Below are 23,188 nucleotides of genomic sequence, written 5' to 3' on the forward strand. Positions count from 1 at the left end.
GAGCAGTGTTTTTCAAACCTTATGCATCAGACCGACATGGAGCGTTTTTTTAACGCACAGACAGTTTCTGATTCAGTGAATTTGGGACAGAAACTGGTTTTCTATTCTGTGGATTCCGAACAAAGTATCCTACCTGATACATCTATGAGTATCCGAAAAACACCTGCTCTCAAAATGAGCCTAAAGGACTCTGCTTTATTTAGTGATTATATATTTTAAATCATAGGAGGAAAGTTATGAGGAAAATATTACACAACACAACATAAATTTCAAAATATATTTAGCTTTTTTTACATCATACTATGCTATAATTAAATTTCATAACATCCTGTAATCCAACATTGGAGGTACATAGAGAACCTATTTAATACTTATTACTTCCTTTTTTTTTTTTTTTTTTGAGTTGGAGTCTCACTCTGTCGCCCAGACTGGAGTGCAGTGGCCGCTCCCGGCCACCGCAGCCTCGACCTGCTGGGCCCCGGCGATCCTTCCGCCTCAGCCTTCCGAGTAGCCGGAATTACAGGCATGCGCTACCACGCCCGGCTGATTTTTTGATTTATTGTAGAGATGAGGTCTCGCTGCCCAGGTGGGTCTCGAACCCGCGGGCTCAGGCCATTCACTCACCTCAGCCTCCCAAAGGCGCAGGATTACAGGCTGAGCCACCGAGCCCGGCTTATTACTTCTTTTTTAAAAAAATAAAATAGGTTTCTGATATTTTTTCATAAGAAATTTTATTATTGGTAAATTTTAAAAGAAGCTGTTTTGCATAATAACAAGGCAGATGGATCTTATTTTACTTTGGATATACTAAAAATAACACTATATTCAAGAGTTACAACTAATATTTTTTAACATGCAATCTATAATTTCATTTCTTATTCATCTTTCTAATGAGAGATGCTTAGCCTACATCTAAAGGGTCAAAGGGCCCTAGATACTCACAAATAAAAACACTAATTTAAATAACTAGAAAGATGCCTGGATGCATTATTTTAAAGAAAATGTGTTACACTCAAGAGTCATACATTTTCCAAGTCTTCCCGGTTACCAATGCAAGAGCTCATTATGTAATAATTTGGCAAACTGTGGAAATAGATGTATTCATATTTACCACTTTCCATTTAGTCTCATATTTCATTAATAACTGCTTCTCATTCCTTTGTCTCCAAAAGTACTGCCTTCTCAATTTCCTATTTCTGGCTCCACCATATTTCCCTCCACTCTCTCAGGTATAATAACTGTTTGAAGTGGTGAATATGCTAATCTCCCTGATTTGATCAATATACACTACATACAAGTATTTAAATATCACTCTGTATTTCATGAATACATACAGTTATTATTACACGTCAACTTCAAATAAAAGAGGAAAAATAGAAGTATATATAGCTCAAAAACAAAAGAGAAGTATGGAAAAAGAGAAAGATAAATAGGTAAATAAAAAAGAAGAAATTTAACTAAGAATGATGAAAAGTTATCAGTACTTAGCACTGGAGCAGGGCAGTGGTTCCCCAGATATTCAGGGATTCAGCTCTTTAATTTCAAACCACAAAGAGACCCAGCTGTCCCTAGGATGGATCAAAGGGAAGGAATTGCAGAACTTACAATATCTGAGGACCAGAATGATCATAACAGTTTACATTTACTAAACCACAACCTTGCCTCTGCCTCCCAACTCAATCTCCAATCCCTGTCAGTTCCATCAAACACAATGTGCCTAGCATTTTTTTTCCCTTTTCTTTCTATGGTCACCCACAGAATTCATAATATTATGAGTTTTCACCACTGGCTATTTAAATAGCTAAATACTAACTTTCCCTTTGAAAGTTCCCCCCCCCCCCCGCCCATTTATCCCAAGAGCATTGCCCCAGAAGTTTTCATCTGGAAACCCCAATTCTCTGTTCACATTGCCTGCCAAAGGAGTCCGCCATGTTTTGTTTCTTTCTTTCCTTTTCTTTTCTTTCTCTCTCTTCTTTTTTCCTGGCATTGAAAGGCTCCATATGAGCTTCTCCCACTTATGTCTGCAGACTTCTCTCCAGTGACACCTCTGAAATGATGCATTGACCTAGCAAGCAAGACTAATGTCCATGATGTCCTGCCTTAAATTTTGGTTATTTTCTCCTTCTAACTCCAATGCCATTCATCCCATACCCATCAGTTAATAACATCCTCAGTTTTAAACGCTTCTACTTCTCATACACAAAGCGCTTTATACCTCTTTAATACTGCATTATGCTATATCATAAACCTGTCTCCAGGACAGGAATCATATATTTTAATCTTTATAACCCCTATAGCTAACAATGCAGTGTATTGTCCATCAGAGTTGTATATTAAATAGCTGTTGATTGAACAAACAATACAAATAGTTACACATAATATAAATATGTACACTCCTTATTTTATATGTATATATAAATCCTTGGCTCTGTATATAAAAAAGCAGAGTCAATTTTATAAGAATGACCTTTGTATTAAGTACAAACAAATGTTTGTCAAAAATATTTACACAAATGTGGACTTCAAATCCAACTATATTTTAAATTGCAAAATTAATTAAGCTGTATAGAAAAAATAGTTCTTAAGGGACTTACAGTTCCTCTTTAGAAAAAGGAAATTGTATTCTGTATTAAATTAATGAATTGTATAATAGTGTTGTCAGTTACTTGACAATAGTTGACTGGCCAACCAATGGTTGTGTAATTGCTGACACAATTTAAAACTGCTTACATTTTTCTTTCTTCTTAACTAACTTGAATTATATTGTTTAATCCCCCCAAAACGAAATCCGAATAAGTAATATGTTGACCAATTCCAATGTTTTTTTGAAGTTCTCAAGAAATTCTAAAAATAGTTTATTCAAGGAAATAAACACATTGTGGTATACAAAATATTATTTTAAGGTAGAAAAAGAATGAAACTTAAAGAGAATAACTTTACAAAAATAGATAAATGACATACTTGAATGTGCACATGACAACAGATAACTATTGAACCTGTCTCATGACATGTCCCAATAGTTTGGTTTTTATATCTACTGGGATTTTCAACATGTGTTTACACTAAGATCATTTGGAAGGTGCCATCAGATGACACATTGTGTATATTTGACTGCAGTGTTCTTGGACTCACAGGATATTAAGTCTATGTTTAAAGAATTAGTTTTAATGAGATTGCTATGAATTTCTTCATATATTAGCTTCATATATTTTCGCTTTTTAAAACATTCTTCTTGCTCCTTCACAAGACTTCTTAAGATTCCAATAAAATTGACTATGTAATTAATGAATACGGCTACACTTTAAAATGAAGCATATCTGTTTCCAAATAAAATTTAAATATCGGTTAGATATTTATGATCGCATCAATAAATTAATTTTGCTGGTATTGAATATCTACGCCAAATCCTATGGCTGATGGAATTATTGCTGGCAGCCCTCCATTCCCTCCATGGCACCAGGCAGAGCACAGTATCTGAATTGGCCCTGTGATTCCTTTTGCCCACTGATACGTGGATATGAAGCACAGGATACTCTTTTTGAGTCAAAGTTTTGAGAGATCATGTATTTCCTCTCACTCTCTAGTGCTCCATTATTCCCCCATGATAAAAACATGCCCTGGTTAGCGTAAGAATAATGGGCAGCAGACTTGAGCCCAGCCTGCACCTAGAATCCAGCTTTGCCAGCTGAGTTAGAGGTCAACTGTACACCAAAGAGTGAGAAATACATATTTGTTTTGCTTTTTTTAAGCCACGGAATTTTGTAGGAGTCTGTAATGCAACATTCTTGCAGCAGTAACAATAAAGATCTAAGAGATAGTATAGTAGAAAATAAGATAGTATTCCTGCCCTTGAGGAATATAAGTATATAATATAATCAAAGTGATCTGAGAATACTCGATAATACTATTGATAACAGTAATAAGAGTAGCTGCTATTGAGCACTTAATACCTGCTATAGGGAGTTTTCTGGTCTTTATGCGCACAATAACACTATAAGATGAGGAAACAGGGACATAGGGAAGGTAATTAACTTCTTCAAATCAGACAGTTCACAATGGGCAGAGCCAATTTTTGAACCCAGATAGTATTTCTCTTTCAATCTTCTCACTATTCTGCCTTTCACACATATGAAAATGACACTAAAATTATTGTGGATTAATACTGCAGATAATAATTCAAAATTACAGAAAGGGGATTTATATTTCTTGGGCACCTGTCAGCCAGTGGAACTATTCTAAATGGCAAAACAATAACAGAGTGACTGATTGTACTATTTGATGCCAGACAATATGGGACCTTAAACATTTCATTTCATCTTTCTCGGGTTCATGCCTTTATCTTTGGAATGACAAAACGCCCTTCTAAATAAAATTTAACACAGCACAAGAAGCATATAGCAAATCCTCAATAAATGTTAGCTGTATTATCATTACCTTATTTCCAATACATATGTTTATGTGATATATTATTATAGTTATATAAATCTTAGTTAACCCATAGAACGTATTAATAGCTCTAGTAGAAAAGAGATTTGTTTTCTAGACTACTGCTATTCTCTCCAAATACCCACACAGATATATAAATGTTTATTTATTTGTTTAGTTGTTCCTCAAACTTATGACTCTCTTGCTAGGTTACCAAGATGACTATTTCATACAGACGACATCAGTAACTACCATGGTTTTTGATAACCACAAGCGCAAGGGGTAAATTTTGAGATGCACACAAATATCATCATTTCATTTAGTTTAAAAGACTATGTGCAGATAGTCAAGGAATTACAGATAAACAGCAAGTCTACTTTATAGATTATAATATTCAATATTACTATGTTACAATCCCTTGCAGGCATTGGGCCCTCACTAAATAATTATTTATGGAAGTGAAAGTTCTTTAAATCCTCATTGAACAAGTAGAACTTTCTAGGTAAGCTGGAAGTAAAATATTTTTCTCTTTAGTGGTCATTCATAGGAAAGCAAACTCTTTCCACCTCTTTACCAAACCTGCAGTCCCAGGATTCAGCTTCTGCTGCCTTCTGATGCCTCAAGTCTTCCAGCTACGAGGCTGAGTCTGATCATAAGACTACCCTATCCTTCTCTGGACATCCTTTTCACAATGTTTAATAAAAACTTAACCGAGGCTCAGAGAAATTAAGTGATGTGTACAAGACCACACAGTAGGCAGCAAAAGTGAAGAAAGGACAAAGAGCTTTTGTTTTGTAATTCCAATTCCCAAGCATTTTAAAGAGCAGTCTGCATTTCTATCCTACCCAGGCCTGCCCACTTAGCCTTCCCAGGGGAAATATTTCTAAATTCAATGAAGATTATATTAATAGCAGATCAGGTCACTGCTACTCATAAGTCTTAGAATTTGACACCTGGTGTATTATAAGGAATATTTAAAATATAGAAAGAGTAGAATTTTTAAAATCCTGGGCAGTTAATATGTCCTGATAAGCCTTCATATCATGACCCAAAGATCCACACACCCATCCCCAAGGCATTAAAAAAAAAAAACCTATGTGATAAGCCAATCAAAGTTATCCCATGTTCTACAGACACCTTCCTTCTCTCACTCTGCACTGCCATTGGTTCACATTGCTTTGATCTCAAAATGTCTATACCTATATTTTAAATGGTATGTGCTTGAATATCTGAAGTGCATTTTATAATATTTTTTAATTTTATAAGAACAAAATGGGATATCTAATGTGACTTATTCATGGTGGCCAAAATATGTAATACACAGAATAACGTAAGGTAATGTCCCTAAAAATGACAGATATGTACAATCTCCCTACCTACCTTTTCTTTCACTTTTATAGACAAGAAAATTATAGGTTATGGAGAAGTTTCTTCAACTGTTGACTCAGGAGGATCCTTCTTATTTGGATAACTGTAGATGCTAGATACAATCTCTCTATGAACTTCAATTACAGTTAAGAAAATCTCTTTCTTGTTATGAGAAGAGCATATGTAATTTTGTTCCACTGAGTTCTGTAACCCAGATTTCCTTTAACATTAAATGCATAAGGGGTCATTTTGCCCCATACTTTCCCAGTACTTGAGTTTTTAATATGTACTCTATAACATACGACAAAAATGAGAATCAAAATCTGTTTTATCAAGAAAAAAATCAATGAAAGTTATCTTTTTAAATGTAAAAATTGTTTCTGAAAATTGTTTTCCTTTCAATACATCAAAATTCATAAAAATATTTCCCTAAATATGTGATTTTAGGACAACTTTGATATGCTTGAAGAAAAGTCTTGTATTGATTCAGTAAGTGTGGTTGGAGGAGATGTCTTCTTGGGGTTCTCAGTATAATACTTGGAGAATAATTATTTTGACTGTCTCTTTAAAGTTAGTATAAAACTTGAGTGGATTCATATGCATAAAAATATTTTCCAGCAAAGCATTCTCGAACATAAGTAGATATTTTCCCACTAATCTTTTGTGTTACTAATGCAGCATTAACATCAAGGTTCAAATCCATCTAAAGAGGCAATTGAGAAAACTCTATCCAGTACATAGTTAACAAATCAACTTTTTTTTCTTGAAACAAATGAATGATTTCTATGTCAAGACTGCTCTTGGAGCTCATATAACTAATAGTGTTGATCAAGAAAGAAAAGAAAATAGTCTATAACTTGTCTTTTGTATTTTAGAGAGGAAAAGGCTTACACAGCCCAGTCATTTTATTTAGAAAAATAGCTAGTTTTGTCTAACCATTTTGCACAGTAGAAAATGATGGCTTTGCAAGAGCAATAATGATCAGTTAGGAAATACATTTATCATGTTTTCATGTTCTGATTTTGGCTCCTTACTCTCCCCCATTGACTAAGTCACAAATTTGCAGCTAATGCCTGGCCCTAAGAGAAGTTTTCAAGCAATACCAAAACTCATTGACCCCTTTAAAAAAAATTTTTTTTTTAAGTCTGCCTTTCCTTAGGTAGTTTCCAGATAAAATAACAGAACAGGAAACTAGAGTGGATAACTATTCACTTGGAATAATTTGGTGTTTGAACTAGTGACTATGTATAAACAATTACAACAATAGGGCTCTTGGCATAGGAACTTATTTTGCCATACAAGTTAAGAGTGGGGTGGTACAAGGTCAAGTTAGTCAGCACCTTTATAAAGGTCTTATTTTTTCTTTTCCCTGTATAAGGTCATCATTCTTCTACCCAGCCTTAAGTAAGCAAGTAGAATGAGTTCTATTACAAACTATAGTTTCTTATTTGCCAGGAAATGTGATTCTTGGAAAGACAAAGTACTCTTTTTCCAAAGAAAATGAGATTTGCAACCTTCTTGCAGTTCTCTCTCTTTATCAATTTAAGAGTTAATGGAAAATAGCTTGAGAATTTAACTGTACAGAGGCCTAAAAATGGTCCAGTAAATTCCCTTGGTACTCTCAGTCCCAGTGGTGCTAAGTTTCTCCATCCTTTTATACGTGACTTGCCCTTGAATCCCAGACTGGCTTGGAAGCTGAATTTCTCAAAGGACAAAGACTTCAGACCTTCCAACCCAACTTATTGGAGGTTCCCCTTTGTCAAGATGAGGCAGAAGACCTGTTGCCATGGTCTGAATATTGGAACATATGTTATATGTTGGAACCTAATATCCAGTGTGATCGAATTAACAAGTAAGGCCCATAAGAAGTGATTAGTTCATGGGGGCTCCACCTTCATGAATGGGATTAGTGCCCATATTAAAGAAGCTATGGGAACCTGTTTGCCATTTCCATTATGTGAGGACACAGTACAAGGTGCCATCTTTGAAGCAGAGAGAGAGTTTTCACCAGATACTGAATCTGCTAGTGCCTTGATTCTGGACTTTCCAGGTTCCAGAAGTGTGAGCAACAAATTTCTGTTGTTTCTAAATTACTCAGTCTAAGAAATTTTGTTATAACAGCCTGAGTGGACTAAAATACTTGCCCTGCAACAAATACTAAAGGAAATCCTTCAGGCTGACATAAAAGGACACTTGGCAGTAATTCAAATCCACATTTGTGAAGTTTCAGTAGCGATGACTCCTTACTCTTTATTTAGCCCTGTGCTAAATACTTTAATTTTTTTGGTGCTAAATATATTTAAAATCTCCAGAAAAATATGTTATATTCAAAGAGTGTCCAGAATATATGTGAACACAAGAAACAAATGAAACAGAGTGATAATTTGTGTGGTGTAGACTATATTAAGCGACAGGGATATCAATATTAAACCAGAGAGGAGGGAGCATGTAAGCATGTAGGGTGAGAGATCAGAAACAGGGCATGCATCACATTAACAAGGGGAACAAGTTTCTAGAAGGTTTTAATGACTAAGTAGATTTTAATCTGCAGTTTAGATTTGATACTGCATGTGTACCTTCAGTACATGACTATGAAGTGAATCAAAGAAGGGATATAGAATAAGTGGCCAGCATAAATGGTCGAAGCAATCTTTGAAGGATGTTTGTAAAAGCATCAACAAAATATTATTCATGTTGTCTAACTCAGCAATGGTATGCAGGACCAACAGCAGGAAAGACAGCTTGGAACCCTAAGTATGAAAAGAACTTAAATATTGCTCCTAATCAAGGGAAATGAAGGCTGAGCTATGAGAATAGCAAGAGTACTGAACTAAGCAGAAAATTTAATAAAAACATTAGCAGTACTAGCAGAATATGAGAGTTAATGAAAAGGATGAGTCAAAGTTGGCCAGGGTTTGCTTGAATGACTAAGAGAATGTCATCTCCTCCAAGTTTTCTTAGCCTTTCTGACTCCACATTTTTTTTTTTTTTTTGAGTTGGCGTTTCATTTCATCACCCAGGCTGGAGTGCAGTGGCATGCTCACTGCCACCCCAACAAAACTTCCGCCTCAGCCTTCCAATAGCCGGAACTATAGGCGTGTGCTACCACACCTGGCTAATTTTTTATTTCTTATAGAGACAAAATCTTGCCAAGTTGCCCGGGTTGGTCTCGAACATGTGGTCTCAGGCTGTCCACTCACCTAGGCCTCTCACTGACTCCACATTATTATTGTTTTGGTTTGCTTGTCAACCGTTTGCCAGTAGCAGTATTACTTTGGTTCTTACAATTATGAGTGTCTTTTATCCTCTACCCTCTACACTGTTTCCACCATCCTTTATACAGATATTTATGCCATAGACCTAACAGTAATTTAAGTAAAGATGACTCTCAGGTATCCACTGAACAATATTTACTGAGCCCCTACAAAGTTCCAATCACTTATTGTAGGGGTCCTTACTGTCATATTTTTCCTTTGAAAGAGTCAGAAGAATATGTATTATAACATATACAAAAGGGTGACTATAGGCTCCAGCGGATATTTGTGTTATTTGTCAAGATCACAGAGTAGATAAGTGGAAAAGTATGCAACAGAGCCTATTTCTTCGATTTCCTAATCCAGTTTATCTTTCTGTTGATGCAAGCTTCTTAACTTACTGGATATTATATCCAAACAGCTCTAAAATTGATTTATCTCATTATTTTATTATTTTCATTTTTCTTCCTGTTGTGATATGACTAGAAGATTCAGAGGACTCTAGCAAAGAATAACATCTCTGTAATAAAAAGTAGAATTTATTATTAAATACAAAACAAAAAAGTATTATAGTCTGAAAGATGTAGAAAATATATCATTAGTTTCATATTTTAAAGACCATGTCTTTCAGAGGCTAGCTATAAGAAAATCCTGAGATAATTTTTGCCTTGAACCCTAGACCTAGGAATTCAGCATGCCATATGGGATTTTGAGAAGTTCTCAAATTCTCCATAAAATGTATGTGGCACAAAAATATATTAATGGTAAGAATAGCATTATTATTAATTAGAATATTTTATTAATATCAATAATTAATAATAATCTTTGTGTATTACAAGTTTTAGTATTACAACAAGAAAAGTTATTTATCAAATATCCATTGTGATCTAATTGTTACTTAAGCAGTGTAAAAACATTTAATTGACTAAACAGTGAAAAAAGACAATCAAATTAGAAGTCACCCAAACAATATCTCATTATCTTCATAATAGTTATTGAAGGGAGAATCACAGAAGTATTCCCCAGTGAGACACTGATTTGTAGCAGGTTGACACATGTAATGTCACCATTACAGAGATATGAAAGTGGACTTGACTCCACTCTGCAGCTAGAATTCTACCAGAAGAGGGGCCATGCATGTGTGTCTCTGAGATGTGTGTCTCTGAGTACAGCATTTACAATCACACACACACAGGTATATTTGCACACACATTTACACATATATGGTATATGTATATGAAATTAAGGTAGCAAATATGTATGCATACCTATAAACATATATAAATATGTGTTTGTGAAAGGGTTATACTTGTCTAGGCAATCAGAATATCTGTATATTAAAGAGAACTGTCTCAAGTCTCGTTAAAATACAAATACGCATACACACACATATAAATATATGTGTGCTGTATTCTTAATACCTGAGTGTACCCACAATTGGGGTGGAAACCAAAACTTCAAAACTCATGGAAGGACGAGAAACAAGGTGACAGAAATAATTAAATTCCCTGCAAATAATGAACAGAATTTGAAAATGACATAAAAGCAAGGAAATGTGACAAAAAGAAGAGTTTAAAGAGGAGAAAGAGGTAATGGCTCAAGCACATGAAAGGTCCACTGGAGTTTTAAGAACAAAAATGATTACTATTCAATCTTAAGCTGTTTGCATTCTTGTGATTACACAATCCAACCTCAACAGCTCCATTCAGTAATGTTTACTACATACTGGAAAACTCTGTGAAAGTTATTTTGATTTTGTTTTGTATTGTGTTACTTTCTGCATTTTGTACTTGAAGAAGCAATTTGTGGTATCAGCCTACTTGGGATCAATACTTTGGTGGAAATAAAGGAACAGCCTGGAAACACAAACATCTTGTTGGAAGTTAAGAGTCTTAAGCAGAAATGCACTGAGTGTAAAACTGGGAGTTTGCAGATATCTAAGTGTTTCCAGTAGAGAAAAAGAATGCAAATTCCAAATATACGGACTAATTATAGTTTTGAGGGTAAGGTTCTGGAACATTCCATCTAATCAATTATGATGGTATAAACCAGGGGGATGATTGCAGGGATGAGAACACAAAAGGCAGGGTCTGAGACAAAGACACACACAAAGGTGAGAAATGTAGACGTCCAGTGAGTGGGAACATGATGCAGTGAGATGTTGGTCCCCTCACCCTGGGCAGGCTGAAGGTTAACCCAGCCCCAGCACTGTGGAACAGACACATTTTCTAAGACAGAGTAATTCCCAGCACTCACTGACATCAAAGGAGGAAATGTGAGACCCGGAATTAGTCCCAGAGGAAGCTATAACATGGAAGGAAAATTGCTCTTTTGAAAGTAAATACCTTAGGACCAGGAATTAAGCTAAGGTATGCGAGGGGTATCTAGCAAAACTAATAATAACTCCAGTGATTTACTAATCACGCATGTGGTTGGCTGTGTTTATTATCCCCATCTGGCACTATTAGTGACCTCTTTTCCCAGATCAGGAAACAGAAGTTGTAACCATTTGAATAACTTGCCCATAGCTCCACAGTTGGCAAGTGACGTTAGGCATTGAACCCAGGCAACTCTTGGGCTGTCAGTCTCTCTTTATGATTTAGACCACAAGCCTGATGTTCCTCATCAGGAATGGTGTGGAAAAGACTGAGACCAGAGGAATTCGATCATGTAGATAGTCTTTGGAAAGCAGAAAAAGACTCAGAACTTGCATCTGGATGGAGCATTATTATAGCCAGGTATTCATGAAGTTGTACCCTCTGTCCCTTGCCATTCACACGAGTGGAATTCCTCTGCACTTTATAGGATCTTGAAGTCTGTAAATATGTTACCTTACAGGGCAAAGGGACTTTACCAATGTGATTAAGGCTATAAATCTTGAGAGTGGAGATTATCCTGGATTATCTGGGTGAGTCCAATCTGGGAAACAAGAGTCCTTACAAGTGGAGGACCTTTCCAGACAGTGGTGAGAAGGGATGTGATGATGGAAGAAGGTCAGAGAGATGTCAGTATGGGAAAATGTTAAGACCCTGTTGCTAGTTCTGAGATGGAGGTGTTGGGAGATACATGAAAGGACCCAAGAAAAGCTTGTAGAAGAGAGGAGAAATCCTCTGCTGAGAGCCTGTGAGAAAATGAGCACCTCGGTCCTACAACCACATGAAACTAAATTCTCTGAACACCAAATATCCAGGAAACATATTCTTTCCTAGCACTTCCAGAAAAAAAATAGAACCTAGCAGCACCTTTGCCCTGGCAGTCCTACCGTAAGACCCACAGAACTATCAGAAAAGACATCTGAATTGTTGAAGCCACAAGGTTCGTGGTTATCTGTCATAGCAGCAATAGAAATAATAATACAAGGGCAGGATATGGGGCTCAGGAAATCGTCTTGTCTTGTTTTGTAACTCTTTTGACAGGGAATTCCCCCAGACAAAGACCTACCCTGGGCCTCTCTGCTCCTGGAGCATTGATCACCCCCCTCAAGGTCATGAGCAGTGCGAGTCACAAGGTCAGACGTAACACTCTTGTGTCTGAGGCACAGCTGAGCAGCTCTTGGAAGTTTTATGATACTAAGAACATGAGATGTCAGTTTTAGCACCATGTCCCAAAATATCTTGAAGACTTTTGAGAACCCTGTGGAGGAGGTTTATACTTTGCAAATTTAAAACTTGTCACACAAATAAATTTGTTCCCATATGTTCCCCCTCTTTTTCTGAGGAAATTTTGCATAAAAAATAACTGCTGAACTTGCCACATTTATATATTTGATTAAAACACCATAATGTTATAAATATGTTCTTCTAGATCATCAAGGTGCGGGAATGACATGGTCCGAGGCCAAGTTATGTCAGTCTCTAAGGTGAAGTTGTACAGCAGTGTCCAAATAAAGCAGAAAAAATGGTGTACCTGCCTGGAACTTTACCTGGCAAAGAAAATCTTTAACTTTTATGTGTCACTTTGGATAAGACACAATGCATTTATCCCAAATGGACAAAAGTAAGAGAGGAAAGCTCCTTCTGAAAATGGCCCCCACGAATTGGGTGAGCTAATGGAGAACTCCTAAATGTGTTCTCCAAAACTACAAGGGAGTACAAGTTCAGACAACAGTGAAAACACATCAAAGGAGACATCATGGAAACAAGAGTCTGCCTGGTCAATAATTCATTTACTGGTGAAGGCGGTTAAAGAGCAGATAATGATCTCATGTGCTTGGCGCCCCTGACTCAGATACACTGGGTTTTTTTTTATTATTTTTTGTTGGAATCTCACTCTGTCGCCCCTACTGGAGTGCAGGGGCATGCTCCCTGCCACCGCAGCCTCGACCTGCTGGACTCCGGCAATCCTTCCGCCTCAGCCTTCCAGGGAGCTGGAAATACAGACTCATACCACAATGCCCGGCTAGTTTTTGTGATTTACTGTAGAGACAAGAACTCACCAAGTTGCCCAGGCTAGTCTCAAATCCCCTGGCTCAGGCAATTCTCTCACCTCGGCCTCCCAAAGTGCTGGGATTACAGGCTGAGACACTGAGCCCAGGCAAGGGAATTTTTTTTCTTAATGGAGGGGGTGGTAAATCTAACGTGGATCAGACAAAGTTAAAGGGGTAAGCAAGTAAGACAGATGAAAACTTGAAGGAAGGAAGAGAAGATGGAAAATAGAAAATGACCAAGGGAGAAAAGCTCAAGTGATTGCACAAGTAACCTTGGAGGGAAACTGTTCAACAATCTCAGAAAGACGCAATTGTGAGGGAAAAGCAGGTTAAACAGTCCTCAAATAGACTATAAAGAGCCAGAAAGCCCAGTTCTCATGAATAATTACACATAATTCTCATGCTATTTTACTTAATAGTATAAAAATCAGAGATATCTGCAAAAAAAACATTTAACCAATTTTTATATATTAGGGATGCATCAATTTTAATTCCTTTACATTGCTTTCATGTAAAAACCAATGTTTATAAGAGTGGCTTATAGTTTGAATAAACGTATAAATTATATGAATATTAAATAAATTTACACATATGGAAACATTATTCTCAATATCATGCAGAATATACGGTTCTTCACTTCTATAGGTTGTTGTTCTAGAAGATAACACTAAATTTCAAAGAAATCAAATAACTGGCTCAAGGTTAACAATACAAACAAGTTAACCCAAGTAATAATTCAGACAAGATTCCCATCCAGCCCCATATGTGTTGGCTAGTAAACCCAGACTCTTGTTTTGCTCGCAATAATTCTCCATTTTACAAGCAATTTCAGGTACAAGTAAGTGCTTCTCCTTAATAAGAACTTTAAGCCACTAACTTGATTATCTGGGTCTTTCTTCTTTATTCCATCACTTCTATCACATTCCCTGTCTCTCAGACTTATAAATTCAGCATCACCTTCAATCCATCATCTTACTCATCTTTGAGTACTAAATCATATTGATTCTACTTTAAAATTCATCACAATTCTGTCCTCATTGCTTCTCCCATATGTAGACTATAATTTAAACAACATCTAAACTGAGTTTCTACTTCAATATGACATGTCCTTGGGCACCAAACAGCCCTCCAAATCTGCAGGTTCCAAATCCACTGATTAAAATAACAATAAAACTTACTGGGGGTGATACACACACACACACACATACACACACACACACACACACACACACACACATTTTAAGAGATGTTATATTTGTTATATAACTTTTACACTGATGGTAACCACTTTGAGCACCTCTTATACTTGCAGAAGTTCAACGTGACTTGTATTCATCTTTTGCTATTAGTATATATTGAGTACTATAATTGTCTTTTATTTTAAAGATGTGGGTTACAATTCAGGATTAGGTATACAAGTGGTCATTGTACAGGTAAAGTTTGGGCCTCCCTTTGGTCCTCACTTCTTGTGGTTCGAGATCATGTGCTCTTATTGATGTTAGGTACGCCCTTGCCCCATGGCAGTTCCCAGCTGCTGCCAATCCTTATAGTATTATGGTAAATGTTCAGGGTCTGCTTATGAGTGGGAACATGTAGTACTCAGTTATTTGGTTCTGTGATCAATCACTGAGTATTAGAGGCTTTAAATCTATACAAGTTGATGCAAAGTTCATAATTTTGTTATTCTTTATGGCTGTGTACTGCATATGATGTACCACATTTTTTTAATCCAGTCCAGTTTTAATGGGTGGCACAGTTGGCTCCATGTTTTTGCCAGAGTATCACAATTTTAACAGGTTTTTTGCTGTCTTAAAATGTGTAAACACTTTTGGCACCCTCTGCATACAAAATAATGCAAGTAAAAATACAGCATAACAACTATATATAGAGAGAGTTTGCATTTATTACACTAGGTATTATAACTAATCTAGAGAAGATTGAAGGTATTCGGGAGGTTGTGCGTAAGCTATATGCAAATACTACACGATTTTATATCAGGGACTTGAGCACCCTTAACATCTAGTGAAGGAGGTTCTCTGTAATCAATCCCTTGCAGATATCAAAGGACAGCTGTATTTCTTTTCATGAATCACATCACTCTCATATTTGAAATACATAACAGCTCATATATGCTGTCTAATCGAGCACAAACATTTCATTCAGGTGCAAAGCTCTCTCCAACATACTCAACTGTAATTCTCAACGTATTTGTTCTACTTTCCTCACAGCCCTTAGATCTAGCCAAGCCAGCCCTTGTAGCATCCACTATTCCCCAAACACACCCACATGTGATACCGCCCCTAAACCTATGCCTGGGTTTTTCTTCATTCAAAATTCCAACAGTCCGCCTTTTGGATTAAAAACTTCCTTACACTTAAATACTTATGCCAAATGCTACCTATTCTCCAAGAACTTTTAACTATAGTCTTTAATTTCTGACTCAATGGAACCTTCACAGAGATTTACAGAAATTACATTCTGCATTGCATAGCCGATATTGACCTTTCTCTCAGTCATCCTCCTCAATGGTGAGCTCTCATGCATTCCTCATCTCTATAACCTCTTCAACAGCAGAGAGCCTGGCAAACACACACTGTCTCACAAGTGTTACTATATTGAATCCAATTAGCTCTTTCCAATAACTAAAACAGAAACTCTTTTAAGCATCATAATTCAAAAGCAATTTTAAAAGACTTCTAGGAAACCAACATTTTACTTAAACGTAATCATAGCTGTTCATGGTGTTACCCAGGAATGCCTTGGATAAGTCAACTAAAAGTTTGTTTTCATGCAATAAAACATTTTGCTGTTCTTAACAACTCATTTGACCAAAATTAGTTTACCCCTTAATAGGCCATCACAGCCACAGGAACAATCATTGGTCTAGGACTCTATGCTATGAAAATCTGAGGAAGATTCATATGCCATGAACAAGTGGGTATTGGAAGAAAGCCACACTTTTTATGGTGTGAGCCTAATCACTTTCAACTAGCTCAAACTAGCATAAGTACATCTCTATGATTCACAGTATAACAATCCCAATGGATTTAATTTTAAAAGGGCATAGTGTATCTAATACAGCTGCTCTCTGGCTAGGCCAAAATAGTTATCCTTACTTGACCTTTTGAGCTTTGAATCAATAAAAGACTGAGACTACATGAAGAGTAAATAGCTCTCGCTACAACAAATGCCCAACAAATACAAGTCCAGCTTACCTCTCTGTCCATCTATCATGTCTCCATTTATCTAGCCAGCCATCCTAGCCCACCGTGTATGCATCACCGTAAAGACACTATGTCATATACATACACATATACTAATATGTAGTGAGCACTTTGTGTCAGACACTGTTCTACGTGTTTTCATATGCTAAACCTCACAACAATTCTACAGCCCAAGTGCTGTTATTATTCCCATTTTACAGATGAAGAAATCAATGCTCAGGAACTTAAGTAACTGCCCAAGTTTATGCAACTCTTTTTTTTTTTTTTGGAGTTGGAGTTGGAGTCTCACTCTGTCGCCCAGACTGGAGTGCAGTGGCCGCTCCCAGCCACCACAACCTCGACCTGCTGGGCTCCGGCGATCCTTCTGCCTCAGCCTTCCAAGTAGCCGGAATTACAGGCATGCGCTGCCACGCCTGGCTGATTTTTTTTATTTTTATTGTAGAGATGAGGTCTCGCTGCCCAGGCGGGTCGCAAACCCGTGGGCTCAGACAATCCACTCACCTCAGCCTCCCAAAGGTATGCAACTCTTAAGTAGTGAGAGGACTGGAATTTGAATCCTGGAGATTTCTCCCCCAAAATCCATACTATTTATCATTTTATACCATATTACTACCAGAGTGGATTTTGTTTTCTTCTTGGAAGTTGGAGAGGTCACTAGAAGTTATCCTATTTCTGGAAGGCTCTTACAGGAGTATATCATAGAGGTAATGGCTCAGATGCATATAAAACCCACTAGTTTTAAAATTGAGACCATTTCTTGAAAGTAAAATGGAGAAGTTAAATTTGAAGCACAGAATAAGTCAGCGAGCTGGCAAGGCAGCCCAATATGCTGATCTCCTCAAGGGTCCCACAAGCACAGTCAGAACATTCACAGGGACAGATTGTGCTCGAGACCCTGTAGAGTAGGCCTGGATGGACATCAGTCGGTAAGGTGAGAATGAGAAATGAACTCAGTTATTTCATTTCACTCAGTCTTTCAATAAAGAGAAACATTTTGCCTTCTGTTGAAATGGTACACATAACCAAGTAAAACCATGCCTCACTCAGTACTGCATTTTGTATCCGGAAGGAAGGAATGCAGTGACTAAGACACTTACAAGTAAATAAGAAATCACTTTCTATGAGGGGAAAAAAAGAGCACTAGCATTTCTTCTGAATAATTTTACAGAAAGGCACCAGCTGAAGTTCTTTAGCAATAAAGTTGATCTGATGGCACTCATCACCAGTTTCACTAGCTAACGACTGCATCTCATCTCTTATTTTTCTAATGAAACAACAATAGAAAAAGCCCTAGAAATTTTTTCAAAACCCATGGTGTTGAGCAGGTCTTGCCAGAGGCAATAAAAACCTGAGAAACCAGGTAACAGCTGAATTTGTAATAAAATACTGGGTGATAACTTAGCTTTCATTCCAAAGGGCCACTTTTAATAATACTGTAGCTTGTGAAGCTGAAGAAGTTAAATAACAAGTTGTGTCATTCAATATTTTTAAAAGGTTGAACTGCAGCCTTCACAGGGTAAACAAACCACCTAGAAGCACCTGTGTCCCTCCAAATTACTTCTATGATTATTTTTTCCACTGATAAACAGCCTGTATGTTAAGTATTCTCATTATGCACTCCTGGACTTGGTTGCCAAGAAAAAAACATTTTGCTATAAACTCATTTTTGATCTCTCTGTGTTAGTGTTGGATGTATTATTAGTCTTAGCTACGCTGAAGATAAAATAAACTGCTTTTTTTTTTTTTGCCTACAAATTTGACAGATTCTGACTGGAATGCATTGTGTTATGCTTTTACTAACAGAGTTTCTGTGTCATTCACAGTGAAATAATTGAGGCTCTTGGCCTTAAATAATTGACACGTTTGTGGGAAATAGGTAAAGAGGTTAAAGGGTGTTCCCTATGAAGGAATTCCTTGACCCTTTTCAATACCAGAAACGGAATCATTCCTTTAAAATGGGAGAGGGAAAAATGAATGTATTTTCACTCCACCCTTACAAATACCAAGTTTCACTGCAGCTCAAAAATTCAAGCAGCTAAAACAATACAAGAACAATCACTTTCTAAGTAAATACGTGCCTGTTTATTTTTTTCCTTGTTCCAGTTTTCTGATACGCACCCCTGCCTGTGAACTATATCCTAAGTACAACAAGAGTTCAAAGAAACAGCATAGCCCCCTGGAATTGAGAAAAATAATATCCCCTCTGTGTTTCCTAGGTAAAATAAAATACAGACTTATGATCTACAAATATTATTATTAACATTCTTGATGACAGTAGGAGAGCCCAGCAAACTAACTCCATTTGTGAGGACGTTGGGGAATTTAGTCTGTAAAAAGAAACTTAGAGACAAGTGAGATTTAAAATTAAGTGATGAATCTTACAGATATTATTTCCATTTAAATGTGGACTCTAGCGGGGAGAAAAGCATTGTCATACATGATGCCGGAATTAACCAGCAAAAGTAAGCCCTTGGCAGATGGCAATCACTGACTTGGTGTTTACCTGGAGGGAATGTGTCCCCACCCTTCACTCCCCTATGAAGTGGCAGAAGTCCCAGAGGGGAGTGCAGATCTCACAAGGAAAGAGCGCCACCGCTTACCTGCACAGGTGCTCCCATCGTAGGTCTCACACACCCACTCGTGGCACTCGCACAGGGGCCCGAAGTAAGTGCCTGGCTCGGTCACGTGGCAGATGCAGACCCCGCAGTCGCACCTGCCCCGGCCGTGGCACAGAGGACTCCCCGGGGGCTGCCCAGGTGCCCGGCACCGGCGCTCCGACTCCGCCCTGGACAGCCTGCAGGCCGCGCCTGACCAGCTCCTGCGTGGGGGGACAAACACCAGACACAGACACTGGCCCTTCTGCTCAGAGCCCACACCTCCCCAAACACACATCCACTCCAGAGGGACACAGACAACCCCACAGACAGGAAGCCTGAGGCCCATATTTCTCCTGCACCAAGAGCGCTTTGGAAGAGCTGTCTTGTCCCAACCAAATAGGTACCACCCAGCTGAGAAATGTCCACGACCCAGAATGTCCGAGGGGATACCTGCCCCTCTGAGCATAGGACCTTCTTCCACTTGGACAAAGGTGGTCCAGCCCTGTCCCTTGGTGATATGTCACGGAATCTTACATGCACATTTAGATTAAATACAAAGTCATCCGAAGTATGACATAGGCTGACTTCTCAGTTCTCTTTTAAAAACGCCCCATGGCCATCTGATGACTGGGGGCAGGCAGTTATTTGATGACAAAGATGAGATGAATATATGGAAAGAGTTATCCATATGACAGCACGGGCCATAATGTTTTTAAAATTTGCATGAAACAGTCTTTAGGAACTCTACTTGTAAAAAGTTGAGTTTAGCTATTGCTAAAGTCTTTTTCAGAATGGAATACAGATCTCATATTGGTATTGTTGGGAAACAGAAATCCTCCTTGCTAGCCTGTGAGAACACATAGGTATCCATAAGTCTACCTTTAATTTATGGCAGAAGTTCTTCCTGCTCTGTATTTGCATAGGAGGAAATTATTTTTATTCAAGGAACGTGTCTTTCCAAAAGACAGAGATGAGGCAACACACAGGGTAGATATAAGGAAAGGAAAAGGAACAGGTTGAAAACAGCTTATCCGATGTCCAGCTTACTAACTCCTCTTGGCTTAGAGCAGCCATCCTGCACGTTAGAGCCCTGCCACATAAGCAGGGCAGGTCCGTCTTAAAGAATAACAAACCAAACTTACCTCAGAGATGGCGAGAAGCTTTGAGGAACAGCTGACAGCCCAGCAAAGAGAAGGGAGTACGCCAGCAGCAAGAAGTTCCTGAAGCCTGACGGACACATGCTGAGCTCCTAGGCTGCTCCCGGCAGGCAAGCCGCACTTCTGCAAGGTGGGGCTCCCTGGGGGAGGCGGCAGGAGGGAGAGGTCCCACCAGCAGATGGCCAGGCAGACGGACCCACGGACACCCAGGCTTGCAGGTCCGGGGCTCCAGCCGGAGTTGCAATTGCCTTGATGAGCTGCCTGGGAGGATTTGGGCAGCGGCGCTGCTATGGGCGGGGTGCTGGTGCCAAACCCCTCGGTGGAGAGTCTAGGCAGGGAAGTAATTAGAAACAGTTGTATAAGCAGATGGTTTATTTTGACATTAAAAAAAAAAAGTGTCCTGTTCACAGATTTGAGAAAATCATTTCTTTCTTCAAGTACAGGCCCCAGAAATATTTGACAAGAGACTATTTGGACTGGCTGATATTAAAGGGACCATTAAAATAATCCCCAAGTTGTGAAAAGGAAGGGTGAGGCCAGTGACAGTCGGTGTGAACACTTGGGCAGGGAATTACTTTCACCACAAGCTTTTTAAGAAGATGCACTCTTTGGGGGATGGGGTGTGGGTGCAAGCAAATCTGAAAAATACAACTTTTTCTTGTATTTATTATTCTTGCTTTTAGACTGTGGGTATTTTATTTCTTAAGTCTTTAAAAAAGTGTGTCATGCTTCCAGTTGTTCATGCCAGTAGCTTATCACACTACATTTTTTTCCCCTTGACTTGGACAGTACAAATCGCAGTTGTCCCAAATTCACCCCATCCTCTGCCGTGTATCAAGTGTGAAGACACAAAATGTTTATTTCTAGGGTAAACTGCACTGAAAAGTAACCAATGTCACTCACCAAGCACCTACTATGTGCCCAGTCATTTAGTCTATTTTCTCTAGTTGTGACAATAACAGCACATTCACTTTGTCACTTAGCACACGTGGATTTAGCAACTATGAGAAGCCAGGCTCTGAGTCAGATAGAAGGGACACAACAGAAAACTGAGAATACATAGTCCCTGATCTTCCAGAGTCCAGGAGGCTAGTGAGACATTAATCAAAACAAAAACACAAATACAGAAGGACAAATGGTGGCGAGTGAGGTGAAAAGCTACTTCCAGATTCGATGCAGGCACTTGGTCAAATCCAAGATGGTGGTGTTTGGGTTACAGGCTGAAAAAAGAATATAGTTAAATTGGGTGGCAAAGAAGGAGGTGAGTTAGACCAGGGAGTCATTCCTATTCCCATTTTTAAGATAAAGAAACTGAGAGAAAAGAAGTCAATGGATTTGCTCAAATTCACACAGGAAGTTAGAGTGGTGTTTTAGCTGAAATCCACCGGCTCCTTGCATTTGCAGTTATCTGACAAAAAGTGTGTAGGGGGTTATATGTAGGGGTGAAAAAGCAGCATTCTTCCTTCACCCTAAGAAAAGCACTTTAAGCTGGGCTCGGTGGCTCAGCCTATAATCCCACGCCTTTGGGAGGCTGAGTTGAGTGGATTGCCTGAGCCCGCGGGTTCGAGACCCGCCTGGGCAGCGAGACCGCATCTCTACAATAAATCAAAATGAGCCAGGCATGGTAGTGCGTGCCTGTAGTTCCAGCTATTCAGAAGGCTGAGGCGGAAGGATCGCCGGAGCCCAGCAGGTTGAGGCTGCGGTGGCTGGGAGCAGCCACTGCACTCCAGTCTGGGTGACAGAATGAGACTCCAACTCAAAAAAAAAAAAAAAAAAAAAAAAAAAAAACGCTTTAGATGCAGTGATTCCTTATGGAAGAGAACCATCCAAGAACTATTTGTGTTCCATACTCTTAAAGTCAGGGATGAACTGTAGCAGGATGAGATTTCTCCCTGTCATTTGCATGAGTAGATCTAAGGGCAAGAACACCCCAACATTTGTCTGCTGAAGCAAGAAGACAAATAAAGGTCCTCCCATCACAGCCCACCCCTTTTCTATTTCTACCCTAGTCTCCACCATGTATAGGAGGAGCTTTGCATGGGGCACATCTCTATGTCCACCACTGCCCACAAAACAATGCCTCCTCCAAATAGCTGACCCTTGGCAACCCCCTGGATAAGGTATGTACACATTGGTGGAGGAGTCTTGCGTTAAGAGGACAACTTAAGACCGGTGAGTAGAGTCCTGGGAGTGGTATTGGAGGATGTCTGGGCAGGGAATTCTGGAGTCTTGGATACACAGAATGTGGCTTATAAGGAAGGACAGAGGCTCTGGCTTGACAGGTTCCCTGGGTCACATGAACGACTCATCCTGTGGGGAGGGGGTCTGTCTGAAGGAGAGACACAATGGGAGTTGCCAGACTGGTGGTTTTCAATGTGTGGTCCATGGACCAGCAAAGTCAGCATCATCTTGGAACTTGTTAGAAATGCAACAAGCCAATGGCTAGCGCCTGTGATCCCAGCTACTCAGGAGACTAAAGCAGGAGGATCACAAAGCCAAAATCCGAGATCACCCTGGGCAACATAGCAAGACATCATCTCTACAAAAAAAAAAAAAAGAGCAAAATTAGCCAGGCATGGTGATGCACACCTGAGGTCGCAGCTACTGGGGAGGCTTAGGCACTAGGAGTACTTGAGCCCAGGAATTTGAGACTGCAGTAATACATAATTGCACCACTGTACTCCAGTCCGGGCAACAGAGCCAGATCCTGTCTAAAAATACTTTTTTTAAAAGAAAG

General features: G+C 38.7%; 1 protein-coding gene across 3 annotated transcripts in view; it reads right to left on the reverse strand.

The window, feature by feature from the left end:
- Positions 1-20,962, reverse strand: part of ITGBL1 (integrin subunit beta like 1) — a 241,081-nt gene extending 220,119 nt beyond the window's left edge. For 2 of the 3 annotated variants that reach the window (XM_008048628.2, XM_008048627.2), the window contains exons 1-2: positions 20,437-20,962; positions 19,298-19,515 (exon numbers count right to left, since the gene is read on the reverse strand). In XM_008048628.2, the coding sequence (XP_008046819.1) occupies positions 19,298-19,515; positions 20,437-20,534 (316 nt within the window). In that variant the 5' untranslated portion in view covers positions 20,535-20,962. The remainder of the gene's footprint in view (positions 1-19,297; positions 19,516-20,436) is intronic. The other variant, XM_008048629.2, reaches the window with a different exon arrangement.
- Between the last annotated feature and the right edge of the window lie 2,226 nt (positions 20,963-23,188).

The sequence above is a fragment of the Carlito syrichta genome, unplaced genomic scaffold (assembly GCF_000164805.1).
Source record: "Carlito syrichta isolate Samal-C Ts95f unplaced genomic scaffold, Tarsius_syrichta-2.0.1 Scaffold126448, whole genome shotgun sequence".
Classification (NCBI taxonomy): domain Eukaryota; kingdom Metazoa; phylum Chordata; class Mammalia; order Primates; family Tarsiidae; genus Carlito; species Carlito syrichta.